At 37.1% G+C, this 12,194-nt stretch overlaps 1 protein-coding gene across 6 annotated transcripts in view; it reads right to left on the bottom strand.

Moving 5' to 3' along the window:
• The window catches only part of LOC127453083 (ras/Rap GTPase-activating protein SynGAP-like), a 178,992-nt gene extending 169,252 nt beyond the window's left edge, over positions 1-9,740 (bottom strand). For all 6 annotated transcript variants that reach the window (XM_051719144.1, XM_051719142.1, XM_051719138.1 and 3 more), the window contains exon 1: positions 9,489-9,740. In XM_051719144.1, the coding sequence (XP_051575104.1) occupies positions 9,489-9,510 (22 nt within the window). In that variant the 5' untranslated portion in view covers positions 9,511-9,740. The remainder of the gene's footprint in view (positions 1-9,488) is intronic.
• Between the last annotated feature and the right edge of the window lie 2,454 nt (positions 9,741-12,194).

The raw sequence follows: 12,194 nt of genomic DNA on the forward strand, positions 1-12,194 counted from the left end.
TTTCTTTCCCTGTCTAAACCTCTGGATTATACCAGAGCCAGCCAGATCCATCTCCGGTCCTGCCTGACGTCCGACTCCCACTTTGTCGCTGAGTGATGATGACCAACTGCAGCCTTCACAGAGGATGAATTGATGCAAACTCAAAGACATGGGATTCTTCATGAGCCACTGTCCGAAGCATGGGCTCAGGATGGTGTTCACCAAAATTACCTGCCGTAAACTTCCAGCTTGCGATGCTCCTCACTGAATGAAACCAATATCAAATTGGTCAAAGGAGTGACAACACTCTCTTAAAAAAAAAAAAGAAAAAAAAAAAAGAACTACATAGAAAATGAATTAACCACTATCAAAAGCCTTCATCTGCCAAAATCAAAGGACAATTCATCCACGTGTACTTCCTTAGTTAATTCGGGATGACTTCAAGGACTTTAACACTAAAATTTATAGTTCATACAAAAGTGTTGTTGAGCCACAACACTTACTTATTTTACTAATTTTAACCACTAATAGTTCTAGACATAAAAAACTAATATTGGCATTATATTAATTAATTTTCTGTTATAGCATAATTCCATGTAAAGCTGCTTTGAAACAACACCTGTTGTGAAAATCACTATACAAATAAATTTGACTTGACTTGACATTCAACAGGAAGAAAAGTACTAAGAGTAGCCGGATGATGTACTTCTTCAACTGTAAAAATGTTGCACAGCTCATGCACTCATCGGTCGCGGCCTGCCCTACGTAGCGGAAGTACGTAGCTTAACTTCTCTGAGCTATTTTAGCTATTATGTTTAACAAACTGATGTCAAGGTGATTTTTAGTAGATGTATAAAGTCTGTTCCCCCTCAAGTTTACACAGGTTCAGAGTAACAACAGCTGTACATCATTACTCATTAAGGCCTAAAACATATCCCACATGGAATGAAGTGTCGGAAGTGTCGGGATGTAGATGCTTCACAACGCAAGTTCAATTTCATGTTGTTGCATTGTAAAATGCGTCAATTCATAGTGCAACTTAAATATGTGTTAATTCATTACCAGGCCTGGTCTTACGGGGTTGCTTGAGGGCTGCAAGCCTAAGTGCTAAGCACCCCAAAATGGATGTTAAAGCACCCTCATTGAATAGTGTTGGTCCTATATTGCTTCTTCACTTTAACTACTAGCGCACCCCCACTTAATTCTGAAGCACCCTCAGTGATTTCGATCTGGAGCCGAGCCTGTTCATTATACAGCAAATATGCATTCTGTCACGGCTCCGGTGAGTTTGCCGGTTTGTTTTGTATGTTTGTCATTTTCTCTCCCTCATGTCTCACAGACACAGCTGGCATGCATAATTGGTGTTTCCATGGGAACATTGATTGTTTCCGGGGGAACGTTGATCATGCCACTGATTAGTGTGCTGAGCAACACCTGTTCCCCTCTAATTCACTCCCTTCTTAAGCCCTTCGTGTTCTCAGTATCTTTGCTAGATTGTTGTTTGATGTGAAGTAACTAACCTCACTCTCTATGCCTAGTTGGTCCTGTCTCATGTATCTGTTGGTTGCCCATGTGTCGGGAGTGTGGTTGCCTTCCAGTTTTGCTGCATGTCAGCTGGTCTTCCATGAAGGATACCTCGTCTCTGCCCGTGTGTCGGGAGTAAGATCGCCTATCTCAGCTGGGCATTGTTCTGCACCTCACTAAACTTCAACGAAGGATTCTATTAATCTATTCCTGACTTCCACAACGCATACTCTCATTCTACGAACACACTCTTCACGGATTACCCCTTGCACGGCCATGGCGCACATGCTTCTCAGAGATTGCGTCCCGCTGCTGCAGCCGGTGCCGGTATCCTTGACATTCTTCAGCTCAGTGGCTGTTTATATTTTGTGAATAATTCCTTTGAACTGTTCCTCTGCTCTTGGGTCTGTTTGTCTCGCTATCGCTCGTTACACATTTTCACTTCATAACGCAACAACAACAAGCAAATATGCGTTCAGTGTGCAGCAATTTTTAATGTAACAGAAACTCTTCTTAATTCAAAAGGCAAAACAAATATACATTCTCATTTCATAATGCAACACAAATATACATTCTCATTTCATAATGCAACACAAATATGCATTCTCAATTCATAACGCAGTGCAAATATACGTTCTCAATTCATAACTCAAAGAAAATGTGCGTTGTCAATTCAGAACACAGCGTAAATATGCATTCTAAATTCATAACGCAATGAAAAAAATGCTTTCTAAATTCAACACATGGCAAATATGTGTTCTCAATTCGTAATGCAATGCAAATATGTGTTAATTGATTATGTAAATATGAATCAATTCATAACGCAGCGTAATTATGCGTTCTCAATTCATAAAGCAACTTAAAATTGCATTCTCAATTCATCACATAATGCAAATTTGTGTCAATTTATAACATAATGCAAATATCCATTCTCAATTCATAATGCAGTGCAAATATGCATTATGAGTGTTTTTGCAGGGGACGCTATTGCTCGCATTCGTGTAAACTGTCCGCTTCCAAGTTCAATTTCCTCTTTCAAGGCAGAGCAACAGTTTTAGCAGAATCTTGCTGTGCAAATGAGATCTTATGAACATGTTCATAGCTAGCATGCTAAATAACAACACATCTGAGTTAATGCAGTGAGTGTTCGCTCTCAATTCATTGGCCAAACCTTTGCATCTGCTTTTGAACATAGTATTTGCGTAAACTACAGTATGCTTCTGGCCAAGCTATGGACATGTTCCACTAACAATTGACAACCAGAAAGTGTGCTTGTCTGTACTTGCCACTAGGTTTGATATTTTGTTGAATAATACAATGACATTTAAACATTAAGTGTGGCTTAAGTGTCCACATAGTTTTGGAAGCCCACTAGAGTTTCCTAAAAAAAAAGTGAAAAGCTAAATTCAGTTACATTTTTTTTTTCATGTTTTGTAATGTATCTAAAGAATCGACACTGGATGACTTTCGTGACTCATTTGAATTCATCTGAGGGTTTTTTTTTTTGTTGTTTTTTTTTTACCTCAAAGTCAAATATCTCAAACGTCTAGACAACCTGACATTCTAACCACGACTAATGAGGAAAACATCTACAACAATGTGTCATTTGCAAACAATTGTGTCATGCAGGTTTTTTAAACTATACATCATCATTCTTCATAAAATTCTGTTCGAATGATGTTTGAAACTAGGAATATTCAGATTCATATCTTCTCTAGAGAGACTTTAATCATTAAGAGTCTAATGAAATGTTTATTTTTTTTGGATATTTTTTTACTTCTGTATTTACTTTATTGCATTGCTTTGAGAAGATATCGAGTTTCTTGAGGAAAGTTTATAAGAAGAAGAATACTATTCAACAACATCAGACTGAAATGTGGCATAATATGAAATTTTGCATTATGGTAAGGTTGATTTTTAAACCAAATTGAGTTTTTTAATTAATTAATTTATATTTATTTTCACTTGTGTATGTTTGTCAAGTTCCAAATAAAGAGAAAATGATATAAGAGGAAGTAGTTTTCATTCATGAAAAATGTACATAACTGACTGGATTATTCAAAAAGAGGCTTGAAGGCGCGGTCACAAATGCCTTTGCATGGCGAAATTCCGTGGGCGAAATACAGTCTCAATGGGAATCTGGATCAGTGAACTTCTGGTGGCGAATAATTTCCCCTTGAGGATTTTGCATGCAGTTCAAGTTTGGTGATCTTTGACAGGTGAAATCGCAGTGTTGACCAATAGGAAGTTGTTTGGTTTAGCGGTGACCTCTGTGTGGGCAGAGCTTTGTACACAACTACACTGAAAGTTCACAATGGACAAGGAAATCATTTAAGTGAGTTTCTTTTTAACTTCACTCTCCCAGAGTATAAAGTGAAGCTTAAAAAGAGGCTGCTTGGCATTTATTTTGTTGCTTATTTCACACGTGCTCAACATCCACCCACGCCTTCTTCACCTGCGGAATCTCGTCATTCGAAGGTATGGGTGACCGTGCCTTTAGCCTTCAATATGGTTTTTTAATATAAACCCATTTTTATTTATTTTTCAGAAAATGTGCTACATCGTGATATATATTGTTATCATGATATAAAATGACTTATATCACAATATAAGATTTTGGTCATGTCGCTCACCCCTACAGATCGGTGTCTTGAGTGAGAAATCCAACACCCACCAGCTTCTAAAACTAGTTTAAATTAAATCCATATTACTTAAATACCCCATTACATCACAGCCACGAATCATTTACTACATTTGCTTGCTCATTCTAGAAAGCCTTTAATTGGACCGTTTTCCCGTAACAGAAATGTTTTATTTAACGCATATATCTGCTAAAATTTCATTTAGTCAACTTTTGGGAGTATATAGATGGCCTCAAAGCTAATGGACATGGTCTAAAAAAAAAAAGTCATACAACTCTTGGGGTCTTTAAAGAACAAAGTAAAAAGTAGGCCTACATTGTATCAAGATGGAGAAAGCATTATAACAGATCAAAACGGCACATTCAGCATAATACAATGACATCAAATCCACTGATGGAATACAATTGTTTCATTGAAAGTATTTTGAATCAATGCCACACACTAGATTTTTACATTTTCTAAAGAAAATGCTTGGTGCTTGCCTGTGCAAAAAGTCGCCAAAACGATGGTAGGGTGTTGTGGGTGGTTGCCACAGCATTGCTATGCAGTTGCTAAGGTATTCTATGTGTGTGGCTTTTAGTGTGTTGCTGTATGGTTGCTGGGGTGATGTGGCCCAAGTAATGAAAGCCCACCTTTAAGTCATGATATTCTGGTCCATAGATATGGCATGGGTCCCTCCTGTAAAGTGTAACTTTAAAGGCAAATAGCACACCTCTCTCCAACAACCGCACGATAGCATAACTTATGTTTGTAGCACAAATGGCACCGGAAAAGTTACAAGTTAAAGTTTAATACTTAAAATAAAATAATTTATCACAAACTGTAGTTACTGTTTATAGATGTAGGATCTTGCGTTTCATATAAACCTTTCTAATGTTTAATACTGAAATGACAGACTGATGCAATTTTATTAGTTTTATTATCAAGACCTTATTCTGGCTTAGGGGTGAATCAGGCATTAACTTTCTTTTGCCTCCTAAATTACCTTCTGGCGAGCATGAATAGTTAAAACCAATCAAAATGGTGAGATCATCTTTACTACAGTGGACCATTAAGTCAAGCTGTAGGCTAAATGTTCTTTGAGCATAATTTAATTACTATACAGTCGACTTTATAATAAGTGAACATCTGCTTTATTCTTGCAGGCTTCTTTTGTGGTCCTGGTGTGAGCATTGAATCCCCAGAGCAGAGTGAGCTTAATTTATTCTGCATTGCTGGGGTCGATGTGAGACTGACTCTCTGTTCCAAAACCTAGTGAGACAGCATTTTAGGATATTATAGGTGTGCTTCCAACATGAAGGCTGTTCGAAAATGTAGGCAGCATACTTAGTATGTTACCTTCTAGGATAGATTTTCACAAAAATGTAAGCCAGCATCTTACGTATCCTTTGAAAGGAAGCAATCCCAGTTAAAAACCTTGTTCAAGAGACAAGTTAAGAGAAATGTTGTTTCTAAAGATACATTTAGTTCATTTAATAGTTAAAAAGATCAATCTAATTAAAGGGATAGCTCACCCAAAAATGAAAATTCTTTCATCATTTACTCAATCTCATGCCATCCCAAATGTATACGACTTTCTTTCTTCTGCTGAACACAAACAAAGATTTTTAAAAGAACATTTCAGCTCTGTAGGTCCATACAATGCAAGTGAATGGTGATCAGATCTTTGAAGCTCTAAAAATCACAGAAAAGTAATCCATATTCCTTCGGTGTTTTAACCCATGTCTTCAGAAGTGATATGATGTGTGATGACGTATGAGGTGTGGGCGAGAAACAGAACAGTATTTAAGGCCTTTTTTACTCTAAATCTTCACTTTAACTTTCAGTTTCAGATGTGAAAGTGAAACTAAACAGGCACCACATGTGACTTTCAGATGTAAAAGTGAAAATGGAGATTTAGAGTAAAAAAGGGCTTAAATATGTATCTGTTTCTCACCCACGCCTATTATATTGCTTCTGAAGACATGGATTTAACCACTGGAGTCATATGGATTACGTCTATGTTTCCTTTATGTGATGTTTGGAGCTACAAAGTTTTGGTCACCATTCACTTGCATTGTATGGACCTACAGAGCTGAGATATTCTTCTAAAAATCTTTGTTTGTGTTAAGCAGAAGAAAGTCATACACATCTGGGATGGAATGAGGGTGAGTTAATGGTGAACTATCCCTTTAATAATTGACTATTTTATCCAATATTTGTGTATGCTGAGTATTTTTATACATCTTAGCTTGTTTGCTTATCAACATGATAATGTTAAACTCTATTGGGATCAATTTGCGAGTCGAGTCTCCCAATCGCTTAGTTTGAGATGCACTTTTTCTGTGGCTCACAAAGTTGCATTCCAAGTGATTCACTTATGAGGTTACATCTGAGTTAGGATGCTGTTTTAAAAGATTTTTTCTCATGTAGGCAGAAGACAGCAAGGCAGCTCACTAGGTTTTATAATAGAGCTAGAGAAAAAGAAATCTCTGTGGCTGACTACACTTACTGCTTTAGTATTCTTAAAGAGAATGGATCTTTCTACCCACCCTAAGGAGAGTTCATTTTGACTTAGAAGGGAAAACAGCTGTTATTGGGCATCAGATGTACTTTGTTGAGTCTTTTTGTAAAGCGTGTAATGTTTAAGCTATGAGCATATGCTATGAGAATGTAAATAAACAATTATAAGGCAGTTGTACTTTGAAAATTTTGTGGACTGAAGAGAAACCAGCCTGATCTCATGAAAATTGGACTGTGACATTTTTTGCAAAATAATATTATGTGGTTTAGGGATGAATGATTTGGTCAAAAAATTGAATTGCAAAAATTTAGAAAATTTTAAACATAATACAAAAGATACTGTATGTGTGATTCCTTTCAACCAAAATTAAACCATGTTTTGCCCATGCTTTACTGCCGACTGGAAATACTGTTCTGGAAGTGGGGGGGATAGCAATCGCATTGCATCTGTCTGCTTTGTACAAAAACAAAAAAATGTCCAATTTGGGGTCAGTTCACTTTTCATCATTATTTTTTTGAAACCCAGTCAACTTGAATATTATATTATTGCAATATTAATAATGTAAAGTTAAGAAATTATTACTGAAATACATTATTGTATAATAATAACTATCATTATTATTTAATAGTAATTTATTTCTTTAATCATTTTTTTAATTTACTATGCAGTCCCGGTAAACCCTCAAGCCTTTATTTCAGCGGAAGCTTTTATTATCGAAACTGAAGGGATGGAAATTTCTGTTGTTTGTAGTTGAGTTGACAACAGCATTTTATGTAGTGAAATGCTTTCATCTGCCTTGCTGTCAACAAAAACCTGTTCTCATGGGATTATTTTAAATGTATATAGTAAATTGTAGTGGCCAAACATAGAGGTATGTAAAATTACGCAAATGCGCTTCAAATAATGCGCTCAACGCACGTTGGCACCGAACAGAATCCAGAGCACATCAGTCACTCAGGGCAGCACATAGGTAGAGTTTGTGAGTATGGAGCACAGAACGACTCTGAAACCACATGTGTAATACACTGATCCCGCTTACATGTATTTAAGAATACACGACACGCTACAGCCGTGCACATAAGTGCATCACAGCAGGCAGTGCATTGAGACTATTTATTTGTTTAATTAAATCGCAGCCCTTGCGGTTTGAAAATTTCACTGGGTCATATCGTGATTTCGATTTTATTTTGGTTAATCGTTCAGCCCTAATGTGGTTCCTTCGTGGCAGTCACAATATGAAATGTCCACTGTGTGGCACTAAAAGTGAGTAAAATTTTCTTCTGAACCTACCTCTCTGCCCTACACCTTAAACCTAAACCTAACCCTAACCAATAGTGTCATAAAAGAAATGAAAAACGTGATTGCTGAAGCAACCATGTTATTTTGTGGTGCACATGTCGACTCACGTACTCTTTAGGGCTCCTACCCCGGTCCTTTGCATCGCAAGTGCAATGCTCTATCAGTTGAGCTACTGTGCAATTTGATTACACTTGAACCAGCTTGCGTGAAACGTTTATCATTTAGAGAGTCCATGATTATTTGGATCTTTTCACAAATGGGCATAAGCTTTACAGTAATCTTGTCCATATTTTAACCTTGCATGTAGTGAGCTACCCATGCAATTTAAAGGAATATTTTGAGTTTAAAACAAGTTAAGTTCAATCGACAGCATTTGTGGCATAATGTTGATTATTACAAAAATATTTTTTTTACTTGTGCCTTAAGAGGCACTTATGTACAATGGAAATGAATGGGGCTAATCCGTAAATGTTGAAATACACACTGTTTCAGAAGTATAGCCACAGGACATAAACAACGTGTGTTAACATGATTTTAGTGTAATAAAATCGCATACTAATCTTTTCTGTGTAAAGTAATATCCAGTTTTACAACTTACAATGTAAACACTAAAACGACCATAAAAACGATGATTTAAACAACTTTATACCTCAAATAATACTCAAGTTTTAACAGAAAGATTAATGTACAGTAAGTGCTTTTATAAAATAAAATAAGCTTCGCCTTTCTGTGTGGACCATCTGTGCTCAAAGACAAGAGCTTGTACGCTGTGATGCCTTTCCTCCTTGTGTCTTACAGATATTAGTTTGAATGATTAGTCCTTCACATTTGAAGGAAGAAATTAGCAAAATGTGTCGGAACTGATGATTTTCTCCCATCACAAGAAACCAAACTACAAAACAAAATAGCATACAGATCATTCCAGTGAATTTTAAACATTACATACAAAAGTATGTATGAATAGTCAGCACTTTTGCTATTTCTGAGTATAAAACAGCAATTTTAAAAACAAACTATTTAATGACTGTTAATTGCATTAAAGTGTCTGCATTGAGGATCGGTCACAGATTTTGTTGCAATAAGATAGAAATGGCTCTAAGCTCATTTCCTCCCCCAAAGCATGCAGTGACATCTCTTTACAAATTTCTTTATAATTCTTTACAAAACTGAAAGAGTACATCAGCAAAGAAACAAAAAGTATTCTCCTGTTAGGATTTTCTTTCTTTCTTTCTTTCTTTTTTTCCAATACTTGTTAGCCACTGGCTGAGCCAGTTCTTGTTCATAATTCAAGATGATTTATCTGGCCAGTGAGCTTCTAAACTGTGGGATGCATTAGCAAGTAGATTGTAAAATGTCATAAGAGGGCAGAGGGGTCTCTATCCCTTTTAAACACACATAAACTGCCTGAACTGAGCGTATTCAAGTGATAAAATGACAGCAGTCCACCTGCATCACCCAGAGAGGGAGAGAACATCACAAGCGAAAGAGGATGCTGAGGGAGGAACACGGGGGATGCAGCAGAAATCCAGCAGTCTTCTTACCTTGAAAGGGAACATGTGACATGTTCCAACGGCATTGAACGTGATCTTCTTGTCTCTTCAGTCTCTCGGCATGCGAAAATATCCTTGAGTAGTCAATCGAGGGGGGAAAAAATCCCGTTTGCTCTTGGACTGCGTCGACGCTGGAGCGATATTCCCGTTATGCGAATGGAAGATCATGAAAAATCAGCGTACGTGATCGACAAGAGCCATTGGAATGATTGGAGCCAAGCGCGTGAAATTGTGTTCACATCATTTATCACACACGCGCGGAAAACAAGAGTAATGGAGAAGAGGATAACGGAGAGAGAGAGAGAGAGAGAGAGAGAGAGAGAGAGAGAGAGAGAGAGAGAGAGAAGGGGGCGGTGAAGTGCGTGTGTGCGCGAGTTTTCAAGTGTAGTTCATTCTAAATGCACAGTATGTACTTGTAATTGAGATGTACTGTTATAATCCAGACGCGCACACACATAATTTCAGAGTTACATACACCTCATAGATTCACATAATAATTTACATGCATCTCTCACATGCACATCTATGCCTTTATATGCACAGTATTTACACACAGTAGGCAAATAAAAAAGTACTACAAAGTACAATGGTACTTTATCAATACACATGTATTCTTCGAAGTACCTTGAGTCATGTACTGTAAATACCATGGTATATAAATGGTATACTATTTTTACCGTATATTAGTGTATTATACAGTATATAAATATTACCCCCTATTATTACCACAATCACTGTGCAGTGGTACCTCCACAGAACTTTTAAGGGTACTGAAGTACAACCCCAATTCCAAAAAAGTTGGGACAGTATGAAAAAGGCTAATAAAAACAAAAAGTAGTGATTTGTAAATTATATTCATCCTTTGCTAAATTGAAAACACTACAACGAAACAGTATATTAAGTTTTACCTTGTGAATTTCATTTTTTTTTTATTGTTATTATTATTATTATTGTTTTTTTTTTTTTTTATGTGCAGTAATTTCAAATCAGATGATTGCAACACGCTCCAAAGAAGTTGACAAATTGGAAGGATTTGGGGCAATTTATCCTTTACAGTCAACAATATAGTTAAAAGATTCAAGGAATCTGGTCAAATCTCAGTGCGTAAAGTGCAAGACGAAAACCACTTCTGAATGCGCATGATCTCTGATCCCTCAGACATCACTGTCTTAGAAAACATCATTCATCTGTAATGGATATCATGAACATGGGCTTGGGATTACTTTAGTAAACCTTTGTTAGTCAACACCATTCGCCGCTGCATCCACAGATGCAAATTAAGACTTTACTATGCAAAGCAGAAGCCATACATCAACACTGTCCAGACGCGCTACCAACTTCTCTGGACTCTGTCTCATCTTAGATGGAAAGTAGAATAGTTAAACTGTGTTTTTTGGTCCGATGAGTACACATTTCAAATAGTTTTTAAAAAAATAGTTCATGTTCTCCAGGCCAAAGAGGAAAAGGACCATCCAAGCTGTTATCAGTGTCAGGTACAAAAGCCAGTGTCTGTATGGGCCAGGGGTGTGTCAGTGCCCATGGCATGGGTAAATTGCACATCTGTGAGAGCACTATTAATACAGACAGATATGTAAATAAATTTCCAGGGACGTACCGCCATTTTCAGCAAGACAACTTCAAACCACATACTGGCCGGATAAGCAGAGAGTGCAGGTGCTAGATTGGCCTGCCTGCAGTCCTGACCATCTCCAATTGAGAATATGCGGTGCATTATGAAGTGCACAATACAGCAATGAAGACCCCATACAATTGTGCGCTGAAGACCTGAATAATGGATGAATGGGGGAAAATTCAACTTTTAATCTTAACAAACTTGTGTCTTCAATGCCTAAATGCTTAATAAGTGTTATTAGAAGAAATGGTGATGTTTTACAGTGGTAACACTCGACTGTCCCAACTTTTTGGAGTGTGTTGCAATCATCTGATTTGAAATTACTGTACATTTTCAAAAAAACAAAACAATGAAATTCACAAGGTAAAACATCATATAATGTGTAGTTGTAGTGCTTTTAATATAGCAATGGGTGAATATAATTTACAAATAACTCCTTTTTGCTTTTATTAGCATTTTTTATACTGTTCCAACTTTTTCGGAATTGGGGTTGCACTGTGGAGTGCGTTTATATGCATGATTTTACACCGATTATGCTTAATAACCAGAAAATGCATAAAGTCACGTAAACCGTGTTCTAAAATCAAGGAAAAAACAAACCTTTTTAAGCAAAAACCGATCAGCTCTTAATTTTTTTTTGCTCTTAAACACCTTTCCCAGCGTTCTGGCCTATCCAGTGTGTGTATGTCTTGTGTGCATATCTGTTTATGTAAAAAACGATAAAAAAAACGAAACAAATTTAAATATCAAGTGTGTTTTTTGCTATGTCGAGAAAGATATAGCTGCATGCCTAGCTCCAAAAACGGGTGGGAGCTCCAAACTGCCAGCAAAGGTATACAGAGGCCCTAACCTAACCCTTTCCTTAACCCTAAATGTGTGTGGCAGTTCGCCCCCTTTTGGAATTGGCCCAACCCCCTTCTGGAGTAACCCCTTCCCCTTCAGGAGTTACCTCTGCTCTCTTTTGGAGATCTCTTTGCTGCAGCTATACCTACTTGGGTTTTTATGCTGCCTTCATGCGCTATCGGAATTACACGTCATGTGCGTTCACATCATGTCGGAATTAC

Source organism: Myxocyprinus asiaticus, chromosome 15, assembly GCF_019703515.2.
Source record: "Myxocyprinus asiaticus isolate MX2 ecotype Aquarium Trade chromosome 15, UBuf_Myxa_2, whole genome shotgun sequence".
NCBI classification, from domain to species: domain Eukaryota; kingdom Metazoa; phylum Chordata; class Actinopteri; order Cypriniformes; family Catostomidae; genus Myxocyprinus; species Myxocyprinus asiaticus.